At 37.9% G+C, this 20,825-nt stretch overlaps 1 protein-coding gene across 1 annotated transcript; it reads right to left on the bottom strand.

Annotated features, from left to right (window-relative positions):
* Positions 1–11,527: 11,527 nt before the first annotated feature.
* On the bottom strand, positions 11,528–14,368 carry zfp36l2 (zinc finger protein 36, C3H type-like 2). Its single transcript, XM_053512258.1, has 2 exons — positions 14,106–14,368; positions 11,528–13,910 (listed from the first exon to the last, which is right to left on the bottom strand). Exons 1-2 carry the CDS (start codon positions 14,154–14,156, stop codon positions 12,831–12,833), a joined length of 1,131 nt encoding a protein of 376 aa, XP_053368233.1. The 5' UTR covers positions 14,157–14,368; the 3' UTR covers positions 11,528–12,830.
* Positions 14,369–20,825: the final 6,457 nt, after the last annotated feature.

The following is a 20,825-nucleotide window of genomic DNA, read 5'->3' on the forward strand; positions in this document are numbered from 1 at the left end:
TTAGACTCTGAACTAGCTCTTAGTTGAAATACAACAATGACCAAAAAGCAAACCTTATTTTTTTATCTTCTCTCATTTTTAAATAATTTTAGATTAACACATCTGCCTACATGTAAGCGTAATTTACAGATAAGGTGTACATAGAGACAGTTGATGACAAATGCACACATAGAGATTATATACTTTATCACTGATTTACTCCTGCTCTATTACACCTTATTTAACCCATCAACAAATGAACAAGCCTTTTACTGCTTAATGCAGAATCAGGGAAAATCCCAAACAGTGTTGTGCGTGACAACCCAGGAACTGTTTGTGAAAATGATTTTTTTTTATGAAGAAAGACATTACAGTAGTTGTTGTTGCTGGTGGTGACTGTTGTTACAGAAGTGTGATGTCCCAACAGGTGAAAAGGATACTGTTTTTTTTTTTTTTTTTTTTTTTTTACCACTAATGTTCTTTATCCCTTTCCTTATACCCATGTGTGCTCTTCCATTTAACACACTTTACACAAGTGTGTTAGGTTTATCTGGAGGAATCAATAAAAATTCTAAGTGGGATACAGGAACAGACTGTTTCATTTTTCAGGAAAGATTTCAAGTAAAACTACTTTTGAAAGCCAGAATCCTAAGACTTAGACTTTTTTTTTTGTTGTTGTAAGGATAAAGTAGACATCAGAATTGTATCCTTCAGAGTCCAGGTCTGCTTAATGATAATAGGGTTATTGCATATCTAAAGGGCATTTTGTGGTTTAAAATTTCTTCCTGTTTATAGTACATTAATAAGTAATTGGTCTTGGCATATCATATTGCACAAACCATAGCTCTTGTCAAAATGGCCCTTCAGTCTGTTCTTCTGTAAAATCTCACAAGTGAGGGTTTCCTTTTAATTATAATATATATATATATATATATATATATATATATATATATATATATATATATATATATATATATATATATATATATATAGTGTTTTAGAACACTTGCAAAATTTTTTTTGTTTTGTTTTGTCAACAGTTAGTTGTTAGTTTAGGACACAGAGGTCAGCCTTTCTGTAATAGTTCTTGCAAGGACAGTATTGTCAAGTGCATTTGCAAAATCCGTCAAGCACCATAATGAAACTGGCTCTCATGAAGGCCATTCCAGGAGGGCGAGACCAAAACCTACCTCTAGACGAGATGAGAGGTTCATTTAGAGTTATCAGCCTGAAAAATGACCAATTAACAGCACCTCAGATTAGAGGCGTTATAAAGTCTTTACAGAGCATAAGTAGAAAAAAACATCTCACCATTAACTGTTCAAAGGAGATTAATGTATTTTTGGACGCCTTTAGCATTCCTTTACAATGTAGAAAGAAATAAAAATTAGGAACCATCATGGAGTGTTCTAAAACTTTTGAATGGTAGTGAATTTTATTAAGTATGAAATAATTCTTTTTTGGTTCAGGGTTATTCCAAGTAATAGCCCTGAACAATCCAACGGAACTTTGAAGAGCCCTTTAATTTTAGTGAAGGAGTACAACTAAACTCTAAATTATAATTCCATCAGCTGATGTCTGATAGAAACTTATTCTGTTTTTGTCCAGTTCATTGCATCTAGACTGTTTTCTGTTCTGGCACAGCTAAGTCTTTGACAATCTTTAAACAACGAATTAAGAGGTATACATTTTTCTTCAGTACTTGAGCTAACCCCCATAAAGAAAAAAAATGGCTGATTGTATTTAATTTGTAACCCAGTGTAAGAATTTATCCAATGACGGAAACTACAAAGCACTTTTGTAAGTCGCTCTGGATAAGAGCATCTGCCAAATGTCCAAATGTAAATGCCAGGAAAACATCAGAAACCTGCATGCAGTCTCACTGTGAGAGAGGAATTGGGTTTGAAATTTTTTCTTTTTGAATTGTATATGTAACATACTAAAATGTCTGACGTGCAGTAAATGATCAAATATTTACACATCTGCTAGCCACTACACCTGAGTTATTGTGTCAGATCTGCCTAAGAACATGGTACATTTCACAGAGTAACAGCTGCAATTTAGCTGCACTTCAAAGGTTCACAGTATCATGCGGTCAATCATTTATTGAATAGTTAGCTGTGGTAGCACTGATAAAGGCATGCAGTGAGATATCTCATTGTAGAAAGCCATCTTGTTCTAACTTCGAATTCACACTTGTTCATGAGGGTATTTCCATGGTTCACGTGAGAAAAATACAGTAATTTACCCTAATTTTGCTCACCTTTAGTCAGAGTGGTGTGTGTGTGTGAAAGCTGCAATTTTTTCATGGCAGTTGAACATTTTATGGCTCTGTGATGATGCTCCTGCAGAAGCATGTCTGTCAGGCCCTACACTGTTATCTGCTGTGGGGGATTGGGAGAGGCTGTCAGAACAAGTAAAAAACAAGTAAGTGGAGCAGGAAGACACACGTCAAAGCAACCACACATTTTTACAAACCTGAATATGCACTTGTCCTTAAGATGTCTCTCTTGTGTAATATTGGAATGGGAAAGTATGCAGTGTCGATTTACTTTCCATCGTGAGTCAAGCATGTAAAAAAAACTCTCTCTAGCATGACTATCTAGTACATGAGCAGAATAAACATGCATGGATGCCTTGTTTTCTTCAGCATATGCATGTCGGTACTTTTCCAGTCTCGGTTCTGGAGCACCACTGCATGGCAAAATGTAATTTTGCACTCACTCCTCAATGCCCGAGCCCAAACATCACCTAATCATGAAGTGTGTCATGAAAGGAAACACTAATCTGGCTAGGAAACTGCTGGCTATGCTTTGGAAAAGACTGACATGCAACATACAATTATAAGGTCATTTGTAATTTAAACATTGCATATGGTACAGTAATTCATATAAAAACAAGAGTAAATGGTGTATAATGCAAACATATGAAAATGTGTGTGAAATCTATTCCTAGATCAGGCATTTGGTTGTAGTCCATGATAGGAAAACCTCAGACATTCCCACACATATGAATACAGTACATTGATTTTAGTCTTGTAAGGACCTTCTATTGATACAACTATTGATGGAGTCGTTTAATGTCAATGTGGCAAAGTAAATACCATTGCAACCTCACAACTCTATTGTCTGGGGGACGATGCTGAGCTTGGGATCCTGTCTCTATTAAGTTTTGGTTAAATTCTCTCACCTTGCTTCTAGTTATAATTGGGTTTATTCAGAACCACCATGACCCTGATCAATATAAAACAGGCTTGGAGATTGAACGACTCAAAGGATGAAACTGTAACCTTGACCCCATCAATCAACATTTAGGCTTCTAAACTTCTAAATAAAAACCAGTGTGTTACATTAAAGAAAACACGTTTACTTGTGGGAACCAGTAAAATGCTCCTACAAAGAACAAGCAAACTTAAATATCCCTATCCTTCTGGAGACTTTTGGTCCCCACCAAGATATAACTACAAACGCCCACGTATCCACCCACCCAGCCACACGTATCATGAGATGATGTGAACACATGCCTTATATGCAGCAACTCTGTGGTTTTCTGATTAACTGATAAAGGCCAGAAGGCCTGTAAGATGTCTGTTCTTTTTCCTGAATCATCACACACTCCTCTGGCTACAGTCTCTACAAACAGTCTGACTCCTTGTTAATGATTTGTAGATCTCAGAGATCCTGTTATTATTTGTTGTTGAACATTATCCTGAGCTGACTGTCAGCAAGAATGAAATGAAAAACATGTAACTGTGCAAACTTTCTACTTCAATACAGTTCCTTAGCCCTAATGCTTTGTGTGTGTGTGTGTGTGTGTGTGTGTGTGTGTGTGTGTGTGTGTACAAGGGTGGTCATGCTATCTTCGTGAGCTCTTTCCCCAGTTCAAACTCCTTTAAGGTTTCCTATCTACATTTTAGCACTTTTCAGCAAAGCACTGTAGCAAATCTGCAATCTCACATTTTGTTGCTCTTGCTGTAACTTGTGCTTTTTGAAATAAACAGTGTTTAGTCCAACTGAATCAAAGCATTGTCCCCCTTGGTGGCATTTATTTTGGCAGGAAATAACACAGTAAAAACACTATCATATGGATCTTTGCATGTTCTCTGTGTTCATGTCCATCTCCCTAACCCCCTCGCCCCCAAATGTTTTCCTATTTAAGGTGTTTTTGCCTATGTCCACCTCTCTTATGGCATATCACTTTCAAATATGAGCTACCAACCAGGAAGAGCTTTCTCTAAGCTACATGAAGCCTTGGTTGTCTCTAAACTGATGCTCACTATTAGGTGGTGACATAACACACTTGGTGGAAAGCATGTCCTCCCTTCAACTTCACTTGATGGGTTCACAGACACTCATTATAGGCTAGTGTGACTGTGATCGATACTGTATTTATAAATATGTGTTGTATTCATATTTTAGTAAGCCACTCCTTGCCATCATCATTTGAACTTGCAATCCCTGAACGAAAAAGTGAATGTTTTTCTGTTGTGAACTCAGGAGCCAACAGTTAGCAAAATTTGTTTACCTTTGTCTATTGCTATATTTCTGTTAAACTATTTAAAAAGTTTCACTTATACGTTTAAAGCCATACACACCTTTCAATATGTGAAACAAACCAAAAAGCAATTAAATCAAAAGGACCAATATCATTCTGATTAAATTAAGTAAACTAACAAAAAAGTGTAAAATGTCCCAAGTAGCATATAGTTATTAAAAAACAGACCAAATAGGGAACTATAAGTCAGGCTAGAAATTGTGTTGGTCAAATGAAATCACCATATTGAGAAAAATTATGTCCACACCATGCACCATCTAAAATGGTCTATTAATGGTTTATTTTGTTAAAAAGAACACAGTATTCTTCAGCTGTAGTGTCTCAATTAGTCCCATCCAGCACAATGGAAAACTTGAAACAATCCATTTGTTTTGCAACTTTATTTTATTACAAACATAATAAAGCACCCCATTGCTACTCCTATTGTTTCCCGTCACGTTCAGAACATTTAGAAACATCCTAATAAACATCCTGTGAACTCTCTGTACTTTCACATGTACCATTGTGAATTGGGAATTTGGGAAAATTTTTACTCTACGGCGGTGAAATTTAGTTCTTTATACGGATTAGGACTGTTATACTGGACTGTCCAGTTGAAAACATGCTAATAGGGACCCTATGTATTAGTTCTAATATTACCCCCATCTCAGTGTATAATCCCCTTTATTATTAAAGTGTCACTTTAGGCCACTTCACTCATGCAACTTAATTAACATGAACCTTTAACCTTCCCCCACACACCTGCAGATGGAAAGCCAGGCCCCGGGGCTTGTACACAGAGCTCTTCTAGTCCAATAGTACAAGTGAAAGAAATATGCATCCTCTATAAACTGTGTAAACCAATAGAAAGATCTTCCTAACAGAATTATATCACACATGAATGTATCCCAAGGGTTAAGGCTCATAAAAGGTTTATCACTAATATGTAATTTGCCTAGGACATGGATTTGTGGATGTACTGTACGTATTTCATCTTGCTATTCATAGAGGGCAAAGTCCTATAATGTAATGCAGGATATTGTTTTATGTGCTTTGGTGTGTCTGTGAGCACAGTTCTGCTCTCCCTGACTTATGTTTGTTTCCTGGTCTCTCGTCATAGAGTGTTACTACACTACAGCACCTGAGACAGGACAAAAACAGTCAAACTAAACACCTTCCAGGCCTCAAACTGGACCGCTTGTCAGTGCTGAAATATTGTTTTTATAACTGGTAGTGATGAAAGTTTCTTAATCTTAGGGGTTGATGTCTTCATGTTAAGCGTCCAGTTAGTTGTGTTTGGTTGTTTACTAAACATGGTTGATAAACCATTAGATACTAATGATTAAAAAGTGGTCTAGGCCAATTTTCATTAGGAACTGGAGGTGCGCATTTTTCAGGTGAATCATTTCAGACATCTAAACACAGACCCTTTGAGTTAAATAAGGCACCAGTGAGTGATATTAGGCTTGCAACGCTGACAAGGGATTGTATTTATCTTTGGGTTAAATATGGCACCAGTGAGTGAATATTAGGCGTGCAACAATGACAAGGGATCAGTCAATGCAGGTGCCACTGCAGAGAACCAGCTGTTCTCTAGCCTACAGGTAACAGCAAACATAAATGTGTATATACTGTATGATTTGTAAGATTATTACCTGACAATCACCTGACAAGGCAACTATGCCTTGAAAGCCCAACGTAAGATTACACCACTGTCAGCAGACTTATTCAACTGAAACAGTCAGACACATGCAGTTGTTTGGAGCTTTTACAACATTAAACTTGACAACATGGTCATAGATTACACACATTCCTTCAGATTTTCTCTCTCGCCCTGACACATTTACATCCAGATACCTAGCATTATTTGAACTGTATCTTTAATGCTCAGTCATTAAATATTCAGCAGTTTAAAAAAAAAATTAAGAAATCCAAAAAAATATATAGAACAGCATATACAAAATATATATAAAACAGCATAATGCTGATAAATAAAACCATGTACTGGAAACTTGACCCCCCAATTTGGCACCGATCTCTTATGTTTGTCTGCAAACTTTCGTCTCAAGAAGTTCTTTTCTGTGACCTATATGAGAGGGAAGTTAATGATTGGTTGTGAACATCTAATTTCCAGTCAGGTGAAACAGAGCAGCCATTCTCTTTCATCAGCCTCAAGCTCAAGGTCAGTTTCGTGCAGGCTTCACACTGACGTCAATGAAGGTTCCTAGTGGTGTGCGTGCTGTGCTGCATATTATGCCTTTTGACCTGTTTAGCATTCAGGGGCCTGACACCACACAGAAAAAAATACCTCAAAAGAAAGTCTCTGCAGCCAAAGAGCAGCTGCATATTAATTAACCTAAACATTTAATCTCCATGGGAAAGTTTTTCCTCCAGTCAGCCAACTCATTATATATCAAAACTTGTTCTAACCAAATATTTAAAAAAAAAAAAAAAAAAAATCACATTTGCAGGCCAAAACATAGACTTTAGAGAAAACAGGTTGTTCTATTGTTCTGCCATAGTAGTCAAATCAAATCCCAGATGGGAGCTCTCATTTCCTTTTGTTTAAATCTCAGCTAAGCATGTTGCTCTAAAGGTGGACCTTGTATTTATTGTTGTGGCTCATAACCTAGCAGATTCGCAGCACTGAACAGTGTTTGTGACCGAATTCAGTGTAATTCTCTCTATGCAATGAATTCCCCTTTAATAGGTTGCCATTTACCATGATTTTAAAAGTAACATGCTCTCTAATCATTTATTCCTGTGCCAAAACGTCGCCTGTCTTTTGTCAGTCACCTTCCCAAGTTTTAGCAAATCTGTTCCCTCTGAAGTCTCAGATTTGTGTTCTTGGCATACAGGAGTGTAACCTGATTTGGTGTTCTGTGGTGCATTAGGCAAATGTTGCTGTTCTGCTCACCATGGATGTAACTAGTGGTTACTGGAATTCCTGTGGCTGTCTTGACCCAGTCTGGTCAATCACCTTTGACCTCTCACATCAACAAGGTGTTTCCACTGCAGAACTGCTGCTCATTGGATTGTATTAAATTATTATTATTATTATTATTATTATAACTGTTCTGTGTAAACTTATGGTCTTGACACTGAGAGCCATTTTGAAAATATACAATCCAGTCAACCATGCCAGGGTCAGAGCAATGAAGATTGCATTTTTAACAGGTGTTTATATCAGACTGGTCGGTAAGTACAGTAGATCTCTATGTAATGAAATTCACTTCCATAGGTCACAGTTTATCACTTTTCAAACATTAACAGTAACTTCTTTTTATTGAGCAAATTCTGGGAGCAAAATGCTTCATCATATACTTCTCCCACTTTTATCTTTATGATTTCACCTTTTATCCTTATGTCTATATAGACACAGTAGGCACTCTAAAACTCCTCCATTACTCAGTATGCTTTATTGTTTTTTTTGTACTGATTGCTTTCAGACACTCAGCGAACAATATGGCTGCCACAGAAGCAGTTTGCATTGAATTGGTTCTGGTCATAGTGTTTTCTTTAAGGAAGGAAATATTCATTCAGCGCTCTATGACTCCCAAACTAGAGGAAAGGGAGGAGGGTGGAACTTCCTTGCCTTGTGCAAGGAGGCACCACAGATCACACTATGCACACACTTTTGTCAACAAAACAGGAAACTCGCAGTTAGCCAGTTTGATTGTCACAGGTGCACTACTGCTAAAGATAAGCTTGAGCCAGACTGAAGCATGGTCCTCTAGCCTTCAGTACAGCCATCCTGTTCCTGAATATGTGGCCTTTTAGCCGCTCCCAATTGCTCATAATCTCTCCCATACACTCCTCTGTCTTTCTAAGCATACCAAGTCCATGTTTTATTATTGGCAGTAAATATCTAGGCTTGCAATTTTGAAAGAGATGCAATAAACAGGTTTACATGTCACCGATTGTATATACTAGTTTAAGCACAAAAGCTAGCCTCATCAAGGGCTACTAGGTGCAAAGTTTTGAACTATTCTACGGTTTATCTACAACAATCCAAAACACAAGGCAAAATCAACAGAAAAACAGTTTGAGCAAAAACAAAATAAGGACATCTTCTCTAAATAAAGTAATTGTATGACATCTGACAGATATAGAACAGATACAGCAAGAAGATTTGACAAATATTGACCATATACTGTATGTATACATTGAAATTCTGCTATTGATATGAGTATAACTGATGTTGTTATGAGTACAACTGATATTCATGTCACCCCTGCATTATTTACCCATATTATTCTTTTTCAGCCTTGTTAATACAACACACCAAATATATTGTAAAAAAAAAAAAACTGTGGCCCAGCACTTCCAGGGACGAGGGTTTGAGGCCCGCTTTGGGTCTGTGTGTGTGGTGTGTGGATCTTCTCCCAGTGCTTCTAGGGGTTCCTCCGGGTACTCCGGTTTTGCGCCTACAGTCTGAAGACATGCGGGTTATTTTAATTAACGTTTCCAAATTGCCTGGTGTGTGTGCATGTATGTGTGCGTGTGTGTGTGCTTGTGTTCTGTAGTTGACTGGCACCCCATCCAGAGTGTACCGCAGGTAGTGCCGTGATTCCCCTGAGACAGACTCCAAACCTCCTGTGACCCTGTACACGATAAGAGAAAGAATAGTGAAAGATAGCTAGACAGAAACAGAGTATTGTTATTATGTTGCATAGTACGGCAACCCCCTCAAAACCTCACAGCCCCCTCAGTGCAGTTTAGTTCATGCAAACCAAATATGGAATGCAGATATATTATTTAAACCTGTGCATATTTTTTGTTGTTCGTTTTTGTTGGTGCTGTTCTTGTTTTTTTCCCACTCATACTACAATTTAGTTACATCCTCATCAGAGTCCAGTTGGCATTATTTGTTGGCATTGTTTTGATAATAGGGAGTCGTGGTTTCCCTCTCTGTAACAAAAGTAGAAAATCTTGGCTATGTTTGGCTATGTTTTATAAAACTCTGGTCTCCAGTTTGAGAAGTATAATACTAAATAAGAACTTTTTGTGATGAGTTTCATGTCTCTGGCTCAAGGCTTATGACATAGTTTGCCACATTAAAATAAGATATGTTAAGTCTGATTGTTATAGATAAATTGACAGTTTTATGTGTGCGCTACGAGATTTCTCAAAAGTGCACAAGGTAACAATGCTCATAGCTGCCTCATTTCTCACCCCAAAGAATCATTTTCATGGCCTGTTATCCTTAACTTACCATTCAAATAAATAACCTTTCCATGGTATGTTTTACCCCATAAATAATGTTCATGTCCTGAAAACCTACCACATGTTTTATCTACATCTACTTATTTTAAATACTGATTGCATCCACCTGAACATTGTATGGTGAACTAACAGATACTGTCATCATCCTATGCATTACTGAGGTATTTTTTTCGGTAAACATTCACATGGCCCTAAAGAACATAGTTCTAACTATTCTGGCAGCTAATGTAGAAACAAGTTGAACACATGCATTTCGCAATCCTCCAGGTTGAAACAGCGTGGGATTGCAACTTCAGTATTAACTCGATTTTTTTTCTTGATTATTTGCAATTCTGCTTTTGTACCTGGATAAACTCTCAAATAGCAATGAACATCAGCAGCGACATCTGGAGCATCACATTTTTAGCCACAGACAAAGGGGTTAACAAAAAACATTATCAGAATGTTTAATAACATATTTGAATAAGCCTTTAAGGCTCTAAGTTTGTTTGGCTGTTACATTTTAAGTAATCCCAAAAAAATGCTTAAAAAACATGATGTAATAGTTCGTGTCAGAATGTTCACAGATAGTTGTTTACACACCATTACCAATTGGACAGACCTACTAGTACAGAACCCTTAATTTTAATGTGCTACAAGTACTTGTAAACATATCTCAGAATCACAGTCAAACTGTTAAAAAAACATAACATACCTACTGAGTTTGTCCCGTTTATGGGGTCTCTAAACAGAACATGTAGAAACTTTTAACTATAACCATTTGTGAAATCCATTTTAAGAAATATGCTTTGAGCTCTAAACTTCAAACCGTTAGCCTTGGAGGCATTCGCACACACTTTTAAACTGACAATTAATATTAAGAAAGTTTTTTTCCCTAGTGTTTCAAGAATTCTCAAGTAGGAAAATTTTACTTCTCATTCAATCAGAGCTAAAATAAGGCCACACTAGATGAAACACTTGTGTGTGGAAGCCATGGAAAGAAAAATGAAGAACAGCTTTGTTCCAAGGGACCCTAATCAGGGAACAGAGTATGTTTCCTGCTATTGTAATGCCAGGTTCATTAAGGGCTGACGGCCACTTTTTGCACACATACACATCTGCACTTAGACAACTCTCTCTCTCTCTCTCTCTCCCACACATACACATAATATACATAGTTTCACACATAAGTTTAAGCAAACATTTGTACAAATATAGATCTGTGCATGCACACTAGCTAAAGCTCTATTGTAATGTTTGCACAACGGTGAAGAGTTTTGTCTGAGGTTTGGGGATGTTAATATTTACTGGCCACCTCATCTTTGAACAAACCCCTGTGCTGATACGCTGAGTTCTCTTGTTCTTGCTCTCCAGTGAGATGAATTGACTCTGAAAAATGATTTCTTTTAATTATTAACCCAATACTTTTTATTTATTAATATTTAGTAGGAAACAGGGGAAGTTTTGAAATTTCAGTACAATAAACAAGAGTGTGTGGTTTTGAAACTGATCACATACTGATCACACACACACACACACACACACACACACACACACACACACACTGCTTGCTATTCAATACAGACCAGTCTGGCTCTCTCAACCTTTTGAAAGTGTACCAAATTCTATGACTTTGTAAGAGCTGTTCTCAAAGGAAGGCAAGAGGGAGGGTAGGGAGACAGAGAATAGAGAATGGTCAATCATTTACAGTCCCATGCCAATAAGAGCTCTTTTCAGTTTGAACAAGCTTCAGTTTGAACACTAAAACACATCCCTTTTATGTTCTTAAAGAAACATTCAACTCTCCTCCTTTTACTTAAAATGTATCTTTATTAGGATATCAATGCAAAATATTTCAAAGTATACATTGATGTATCTGCATACACAATCCCTCATAAATTGAACTGACCTGTCTTTACATTCAAACGTTTTTTGTTAACTTCTAATCCAAGTAGTCCAACTGATCGTTACAAGTTAACTACACATTATACAACATATTTTCCCGACCAGCAAGTTTAGTTCATCCATATGAAGTCAAAATAGAAACTGTGTTTATTTTTTATCTTATCATAAGGAATGGTGTATTCAAAATGATCCGGAAATAAATGCTCTTAACTGAATAAAATTATTTAAATAGTCTAAATCAACATAATCTTGATTTATATAAACAAAAGCTACATTCAACTCAATCTGCTTGACATAGGCACTAAAACATAATCCTTGGTTAGGCTGATCTACAATATGTGAGATCATTTACTCCATAGGCACATTTTAGAAAGTTAACATCAAGATAATAAGTGACTGCTACATTCTCTGGCACTTGACTGAAATAGTGCAACTATGTGCAAAGAAGGTTTTTTTTTGGTTTCTGTATTGTCCATATGTTTTGTGGTGGTTTGAACTGTGAAAGGCAAGTACAACTTTACACCTTGTAAAGACTCCTATACATCCTATACAAATCAAATGCCCAGAGATCCTCTGCCCCCACCCAAAAAAAAGAAGAAAAAAAAGAAATGAGGCCTCTTTAGATGCTCCCATACTTTTAACACATGTTGTAAACAAAACTGAAATAAATAGTATACAATTTATAAATTATTAACTTATTTACAACACATATACCTCCAATAACAAAAATATATTATTGTGAAAAAAGTGATTCCAGATTAACATTGGAGGACATAATCATAATTTAAAAAGAAATATAAATGTATTGCTTTAGACTTGATAAATACTACATGGACTCATTTGATCCACAGAGGCCATACTTTTCACATGACAATAAATAAAGTTAAATAGGTTTCATAGCATGTAGCAAAGCGCAATGATAGCACTTATAAACGCATTAATAAATGCAGCGACATTCCATCAGCAGCAAAAACTGCACTGACTGACATACGCCATAGGGGGGCGTTAAAAACAAGGCACGTCACACGTTTTTTTCCCGATGTAGCTACTTTTATCGGTAAAAACAAGAGCCCTTGATTAGACCCTTAACTATATACTTAAAAGGCACCTTCTTGTTTATTTGTTGGTTTTTAAAAATGGCAAGCTTGGGCCTACCAGCTTAACAAAATCACCAACTGTGAATAATAATAATAATAATAATAATAAAATCAGTCGTCTGAGATAGACAGTCTGCTAAAAATTGGCAGACGTCTGTTTGAATCCAGGCTGGGCGACTCAGAGCCGCTGATCGTGCCGGACGAGCAGCGGGAGACGCTGACGAAGCTCTCCGGGTCCGAGAGCGAGTCCAGAGGGCTGGGCGGGGAGTCAAACACCGGTGGCGAATCGGAGATCAGGCGCACTGGCGCTAGAGAGCTCACTGGGAACGGAGGCGAAGGTGGCGCACCGTATGATGCCTGCCCACTAAAAGCACTTTGGGCGTGCGGGATTAAAGGGGCGAGGAAAGCCTTTAGGTCCTGTTCGGGCATCCTAAAGGCACTGAGGCAATGTGGACTCGGAGCCAGTGAGTCCTCGAAGAACGAGAGCGCGCAGGAGGCGGGGGGCGGCGGCGTGCGAGAAGTAGGGCTCTCGATCATGGCACCGTGAGAGCTTGAAAAGCCTGAGAAACTCAGACTGTGGTGCAACCTGGGTCTGTCCTTGTGTGTGAAAAACGGAGCGGACTCCTTCTCGGGCGGGAGCGCGCACTCGCCTCGCTGGAGTCTCATCTGCGTGCTCGGCGCGGATCTGCGCTCGTCCACGTTATGGATGAAGTGGCAGCGCGGGCCATATGGACAGAACCCAATGGTGTGGAAGGTGCGACATGGCTCGGTCTTGTACTTGGGATGGCGGGAAAGATTGCGCAGTTCGTGGTAGCCGTGTGCAAACTGGCACTTCTCGCCGTACTTACATGAACCGTTTTCCTCAAAAGGCCTGCACAGTTCGGTTTTATAACGAGTCGAGTTGATCTGAGAACCGGGCTTAGACTGGAGCATTTCCTGCAGCTGCTGACCTCGGTCCCCTGTCTCGCTAAAGGCGCGGTCTCGAAACTTGTTCTCCTTATTCATATATGCTGGTGTAGGACTCTCCTTGCCCCCGCTGATAGAGTCCATGTGGCTGATGGAGTTCGCCCGCAAGTAGCCGCCTGCATTGAACCTGTTATTGTTTTTATTGGATGTGGAGAGCGGTATCCCTACGGTTCTCCTGTCCAGCACGTTGTTCAGATGCACTGCATTAGAGCCTTGGCTTTTCTCCTGCGAAAAAAAGACAATAATTTGGTCATGGATACTTTCCAGTGATACATTGATCTCTACACAATTGCCATTTGCCAAAATTAGTTACACACTAGACACACACAGCTCTCACGTTACAGCGTCAACAAGATGAGCTATGCACAGTGAAAACAGCTATGACACGGGCTCATTAGATTTTTGGAGAGATTTGCTTACCCTGTACAACAGGTCGAAGTCGTAAATGGAAGACAGTACTGAAGCTGACATTTTCCTCAGTGCGTTCCAGCTCAAAAATAAGTGTCGGACCGTGAGGGATCCTGGCGTGCAATAATATATCCACGGCTGGTGTTGTTATTTTCTTGAGATTCTTATGGTGAAAAGAGATAAGAGAGAGCGGACAGGTCACCGCACTGCTCTGTTCACTTCTGCGCTAAGTGAGCCCTGGCTGTGGGGAGTGTCGCGCTTTGGCGAGCTTCGCACATGTGTGATATAAATGCGTTACAGTTGTTCCAGGGGAGGGGCTTGATGATCGAGGGGGAGTGTTTTGGTGGTCTAGGGGATGGACTTGTAGAATTTTTTGCGACGCACTTTTAAAATTTCCTGTAATCTGGTGATTCAGAGAGGCACATGAACGTTTACTACTTAACACTTTTTATACACACACACACACGTGTGTGTATGTATAAAAAAGTGCTTAGTAATAAGTGTAAATAATCTGGTGACTTAGAGTCGCACATGAACGTTTACTACTAAACACTTTTTTATACACACACACACACACACACATCATGTGCGTCTCACGTGTGTGTGTATGTATAGAAAGTGTTTAGTCGTAAGCGTTCATGTAATCTGGTGACTCAGAGACGCACGTGAACATGTAATACTAAACACTTTTTACACACACACACACACACACACATATCATGTGAGTCTCTGAGTCACCAGATCACACCAGATTATATTCAATTCAATTCAATTTTATTTGTATAGCGCTTTTAACAACTGACATTGTCGCAAAGCAGCTTTACACAGCTTCACACAAATAGTTTAAGAACTATTTAAGTCTATATGGAGTGTGAGTGTGCATGAATCAAAATGAGCAGATTGTATGTATGTGTGTGTGTTTGTATAAAAAGTGTTTGGTAGTAAACGTTCATGTGCGTTTCTGAGTCATCAGATTACAGGAAATTTTAAAATTGTGTGTGTGCGTGTGTGTGTGTGTATAAAAAGTGTATAGTAGTAAATGTTCACGTGCGTCTCTGAGTCACCAGATTACACCAGATTATGTGTGTGTGTGTGTGTGTGTGTTTGTATAAAAAAGTGTTCAGTAGTAAGCGTTCATGTGCGTCTCTGAGTCACCGGATTACACCAGATTATATGTGTGTGTTTGTTTGTATAAAAGTGTTTAGTAGTAAGCGTTCATGTGCGTCTCAAGATTACAGGACATTTTAAAAGTGCGTCACAAAAAAATATATATCTCCTGATCCAAAGAATCTACAGATAACATGGAACTCCTGAAACTTTTCTGTTAAGGTTTTGACATACTTTGCAGTCTCCCCACAGTAAAGGCCAGTACGGGTCATGACGTAGATATCCCAAATCATTCCAGCATTGCTTTTACCATAAAAGCGGCTTCATCCAGGTGTCCATGTGCTTTTAACGGCCTTTCACATATAAGCCAAAAAGCAGATCTTGCTTCACTAAAACAGTAATTCATTTAACACAGAATGAACAACATTGACTAGCCTAACAGCGCCCTCCATTGACTCTGAATAATAATTTCACCAAATAATGTTAATAATAATAACAACCCTAAACCAAGGGAGGATTTGGTAAACTCACACTTAAAAAACATTAGTAACTGCCCCAATTTCACATCTTATGCTTTTAGAACTTTAGTTTTTTTTGTCAACCTATTTTTCTAATTTTCTACTGTAGTTCAGTAATGAAATTAAATTACATAATACCCAGCATTAAATTGGCCATATAAGCAAAATAAATTAGGGCATTTTTCCGGACATCCGATGTATTTATTTAACTAATTCTATTTAGTAATTTGTTAATATTATAACTTGAAACACAATTATAAATTAGATGGTGGTGTAGTGGTTAGCACTGTGGCCTCACACTTCAATGGTTAATTGTCTGATTTCAGTCTGTGTACGTGGACAGTGCTTGCTTTAAGGTTTTCCTTCAACAGTCCAAACACATGCAGATTAGGCTAATTGGCCTCCCCAAATTGCCTGTAGTGTGTGTGTGCAGGTTTGTCTCGTGATGGGTTGGCACCCTGTTCAGGGTTTACCCAGTCTTGTGCTCAAAGTCTCAAGCGGTATGAGGAGTTTTTTTTAATAAACAAACAGACAAACAAGTATGTTCATTGGACATGCTTCTTGTTCATTTACTAATATTTATAACATTTGGCCTATTTCTTAAAACTTAGATGACCAATCAAACATAAGTACAATGAAACATGTAATCATACTATAAATAATTATTTAATTAACTATACAATATCAGAATGCTTCAGCATTTTTAATGAATTAACTTTATGTGAAAATTTTTAAACTTTAAAACTTCTTTAAACTGAGGCCAATCTAATTGATATTGAATCAATTAGATTATATTATTATGGTAAAAATTTTATATATATATATATATATATATATATATATATATATATATATATATATATATATATATATATATATAAAACTATAGAAAACTACATTTGTTTAAGAAATAGTCCTGTTCTTGACTTTAGTCTAACTTGGCTGCATTGCCGCAGGAGACACTTGACCTTCCTGAAATCATTGTCCTTCCTTTCAGGGAAAAGAACATACGGGCAATGAGAATTGCCTTGTGCAGACTCTGTTTGTGGGAGGCAGATGTGAATACTATTTAAATGTTTGTCCACGTTACAATTTAGTAAAAAAAAAAAATAATAAACTTGCCATAAAATGGCAGTTCCTCTTACTACAACTAACCACACTGGCATAGCATATGAATGTTATTTGTGATTGTGTGTGTGTGTGTGTGTGTGTGTGTGTGTGTGTGTGTGTGTGTGTGTGTGTGTGTGTTATGTAATGTGTTACAACAGACACAGGGACTGTCCCACTTGATTCAACCCTTCAAACCAAGGATCTGTTCCTCATTAGATTAGTGAGCCAATGGAAAAAAGATAGACAGATACATAATTCTATAGAAGCAAAAAGTGACAGAACACAAATCATAGAGGATGCAGGGATTGGCTGCAAACCATCAATTTTGGTGTTTTAAATTATACTGTGAGAGTGTGATGGCTTTTTCTTTGTAAAAATGTCTAAGCCATAGGCCTGGCATGGGACGTAGACAGCCATATTGAAACCACACTGTTCAAAACAAGAAAACTGTCTAACAAAACTTCATCCACAGCAACCACTCATCCATTACAAAGCCTGCGCTTCTCACTGAGATGCTCTGATCATTCCAAAACATTACATCATAGCTTGGAGAGGGAACATCGCTACGATGGCCAAGACGTCTGTGCGCCACTACACACTGGTCTCTTTGTGATGACCACAGAATGTTTCCAAGGCGACCGCTTAGTATAGAGAGCATCCCACAAAGGAAGGGATTTCCCCCTCCTCTTTTTGCTAAGCATGCTAATGTTTGAACACACTAGTTCTTTGCTTTTTCCTGAGCTAGTGAGACAGGTGCACAGGTGCATGCTGCTCATCATGACAGATCTAAAAGAACTTTTATTTATATATATATATATTGAATGTCTTTCACAGGGAGCCACATTGCTAGGTAATGTTAACTCACTCTTTGCAATTCCACTGTGGTTCACCTCAACACACCTGCAATGCAGCAGTTTTCTGGTTATAGGATTTTTTTTAGAGGGACAGTAGGTTGTAAATCAGATAAATTTATTCCCAAAGTCATCTTCCCAAACAGCAGGCAGTGGTGCATCCAAAAGCCCTGTTTGAGGTCTGCTCTGCTTGTTTATGTATGGTTACACCCAGAGCTGAATTTAACCCCAGCTACCATCTGCTGCAGCACCCAGGCCGCTGCCCTGTGCATCAGACTGGTTTGGGTCGGTTTGCTCCGCTTGCCTGCTACAGAACCTGACTTGCCACTCCGGGTTATAATTGTCAAAGGCGTCTCCCCTGTGGGGATTTTTTTTTCCCAAAGGCTTTTTTTTTTTTTTTTTTTCATATATTGTGACCCAAGGGTCAAGTAAGGTGCAGTTCAGTCCAACTTCAGGACCTTCTAAAATCCTTTTAGGGTTTATAACTGGTTTTAAAATATAATAAAGAGTGCTATACATCACTGCTACTGTCTTGCTAGACCACTTGGCAGTGAATCTAAAATCCAAACAGTGTTTCCTAATTCATGTTTGTTCACTTTCAGTCTGTTCTTTAGGTTTAAAATTGAGACACACGGTTCTGGATAACGACTGATCTCCTGAGCCAGTGTGGTGTTCCTCCCTGTGCTCAGTGCCACAGTGTTGGGTCACAGGCTGGGTATTCTGAGCTGCAGAGTGCCTTGCTGGCTTTGCCACAGTCAGGAAACCTTTCATTAAAACAGCCGAGGGAGGTACTGTGAACACCCCCATCGAGGGCACCGCCTCAGACCAGAGTCTGACCTGCAGTAAAGCACTCTGTGCAACACTGTACAGTGTGCAATACAAATAAATCATTGCACAAATACAGGCGGATGCTAAATTTAGTTATAGAGGGATTGGTTAAATATTAAGATTATAACTCATGAAGTATAGTGGCATGCAAATGCATCATTGAAATGTTACTTAAAAATATTTTTACATTTGGATTTCTTTTTTTTACAGTAAGTACATAGAAAGAAAGGTATACAATTACTCAAGGTTAACATAACTTGATAAATGATTTATATCACCCACAGGTAGCAGGTAAAAACCTAATGGCCTCTAATGGAAACACACTGCCCTCTGCTGCTGAGGTGGAGATTACTGCTGCAGTGTCTTCAAATCACATATTCACAAGTTTGGTCCAGATAAATTTCATAATCACTATGCTATATATAAATCACTATATTTTACTTAAATTCATTACATATTTTAATTTGGTTTAAATTTAAAATCCTTCAATGTTTTTGTCCTGTAAATATTCCACGTTGATCCCTACAACATTGCTTCTATGAGAAAAGCTTTTAAAAAATACATTTAGTCAGCTTGGAACTCTTTCTTTTTAACAAATCATATGAATATACTTATAACTATAAATACTATTATTGTAATAACTTATAATGAACCTTAGGGGATTGTGATTCAATATATGATTTTGATTATATTTATACATACATGGGGTTTATGGTCATACTGGAAAATAAGACTTTGTGGTTTGTAGAAGTGAAAAATAAAGTAATAGTTGCGGTGCATAATGGGGCAAATTTTAAAATCATTAAACAGTTTTTAACTGAGATTTACAATAGTAACAGAAAGACTGTTAAATTTAGCAGTCTAAACCAAGGCTATGGATTAAATATTACTTATATCACAAATTTATGAATGCATTAAAGAATTAGAAACAGTTTTGGATAACAGCTCTTTGTAAGATTTTGGCCTGCAGTTGATTGTGTCTCCAGAGGGCGACATTGTCATGTTCTATATTATTTATTTTCAAGTCAAGGTCAGTGCAGCTCCTTTTTTGATCAAAAAAAGACCTAGAAAAATGGACCAAACTTAAACCATAATGCCGAAAAAGGTCATTATTTCTTACTGCAGACATTGAAGCTTTAAGTGCTGAACCAGGTTTGCAACAGACTAGAACTAGACTACAATCTGGTCCATAAATTTTGGAACAAAGTTTATTTTGGCACTTGGCCTCTGTACACTCATTCAGGAATTACAGCCATTTCTACACATATGCCATACTTACATACATACATACATACATAAATACATACATACAGTACATACATACATGCATACATACATACATACAGTACATACATACATGCATACATACATACATACAGTACATACATACATACATACATACATACAGTACATACAGTACGTACATACATACATGCATACAGACTAATAAATAATTGAAAAAACATAAGGATTGCCTTTAATCCTTGGATGAAATAAAAATTGCAGTCTATGACTGCCTCAAATCTGGATACCATTGACATCACTTAAGATGCTTTGGCAGTTTTTACTGTCTTACTGCCTTCAGCTGCTGCCTGTTTGTGGATCTTTCTTTCCTTAGTATTGTCTTCAATAAGTGAAAAGCGTTGAGAGCAGGCTGAGGTTCTATTGAGTTGAGAGCAGGTAACTGACTTGGCCAGTGCAAAAAAAATAGCCTATTTCTTGGCCTTGGGTAGCTTTCACTGTATGTTTTGGATCATTATCCATCTCCAATATGAAGCACAGTCCTATCAGTTATGCAAAATTCGCCTGAATCAGAGCAGTATAATCCACTTCAGAATTCATCCCACTACTTTTATTAGAAGTCAGGGCATCAGTAAACATCTGTGGCCTGGTTCAATCTGCAGTTGTACACACTTATATCTTAACACTGCCCCACGTTTTTTGACAGATGATGTGGTATACTTTGGATCATGAGCTATTCCTTTCTTTCTAAAACCTTTCTCTTCCAATCACTGGTTCAAGCTAATTCTGGTTTCATTAGTCCATTAGTAAGAATAGAAAGGACAGACTAGACTTTTCCAGAGTTTTCTGGTAAAATCTAGTCTGGCCTATCAAACCAGTGGTTTGCACATTGTTGTAAAGCATCTGTATTTAGTTCTTAAAGCCATCTCTTGACTGTAGACTTTGATAATGACAGACCTACTGGACAAGAGTCTTCCTGACTTAACTCGATGTGGTAAAGGGGTTCTTTTACATCGTGGACAGGATTCTGAAGTCATCCACTTCAGTTGTCTTCCATGGTCTTCCAGGACTTTTGT

This window comes from Clarias gariepinus, chromosome 14 (genome assembly GCF_024256425.1).
Source record: "Clarias gariepinus isolate MV-2021 ecotype Netherlands chromosome 14, CGAR_prim_01v2, whole genome shotgun sequence".
In the NCBI taxonomy this organism is placed as follows: Eukaryota; Metazoa; Chordata; class Actinopteri; order Siluriformes; family Clariidae; genus Clarias; species Clarias gariepinus.

What these genes read in the sequence shown, in the direction of transcription:
- zfp36l2 (XM_053512258.1), bottom strand. Translation starts at nt 14,156, where the DNA reads ATGTCAGCTTCAGTACTGTCTTCCATTTACGACTTCGACCTGTTGTAC. An exon ending in ACTTCGACCTGTTGTACAGG is followed by an intron (nt 13,911 to 14,105) that starts GTAAGCAAATCT and finishes TTTTTTTCGCAG; the next exon opens with GAGAAAAGCCAAGGCTCTAA.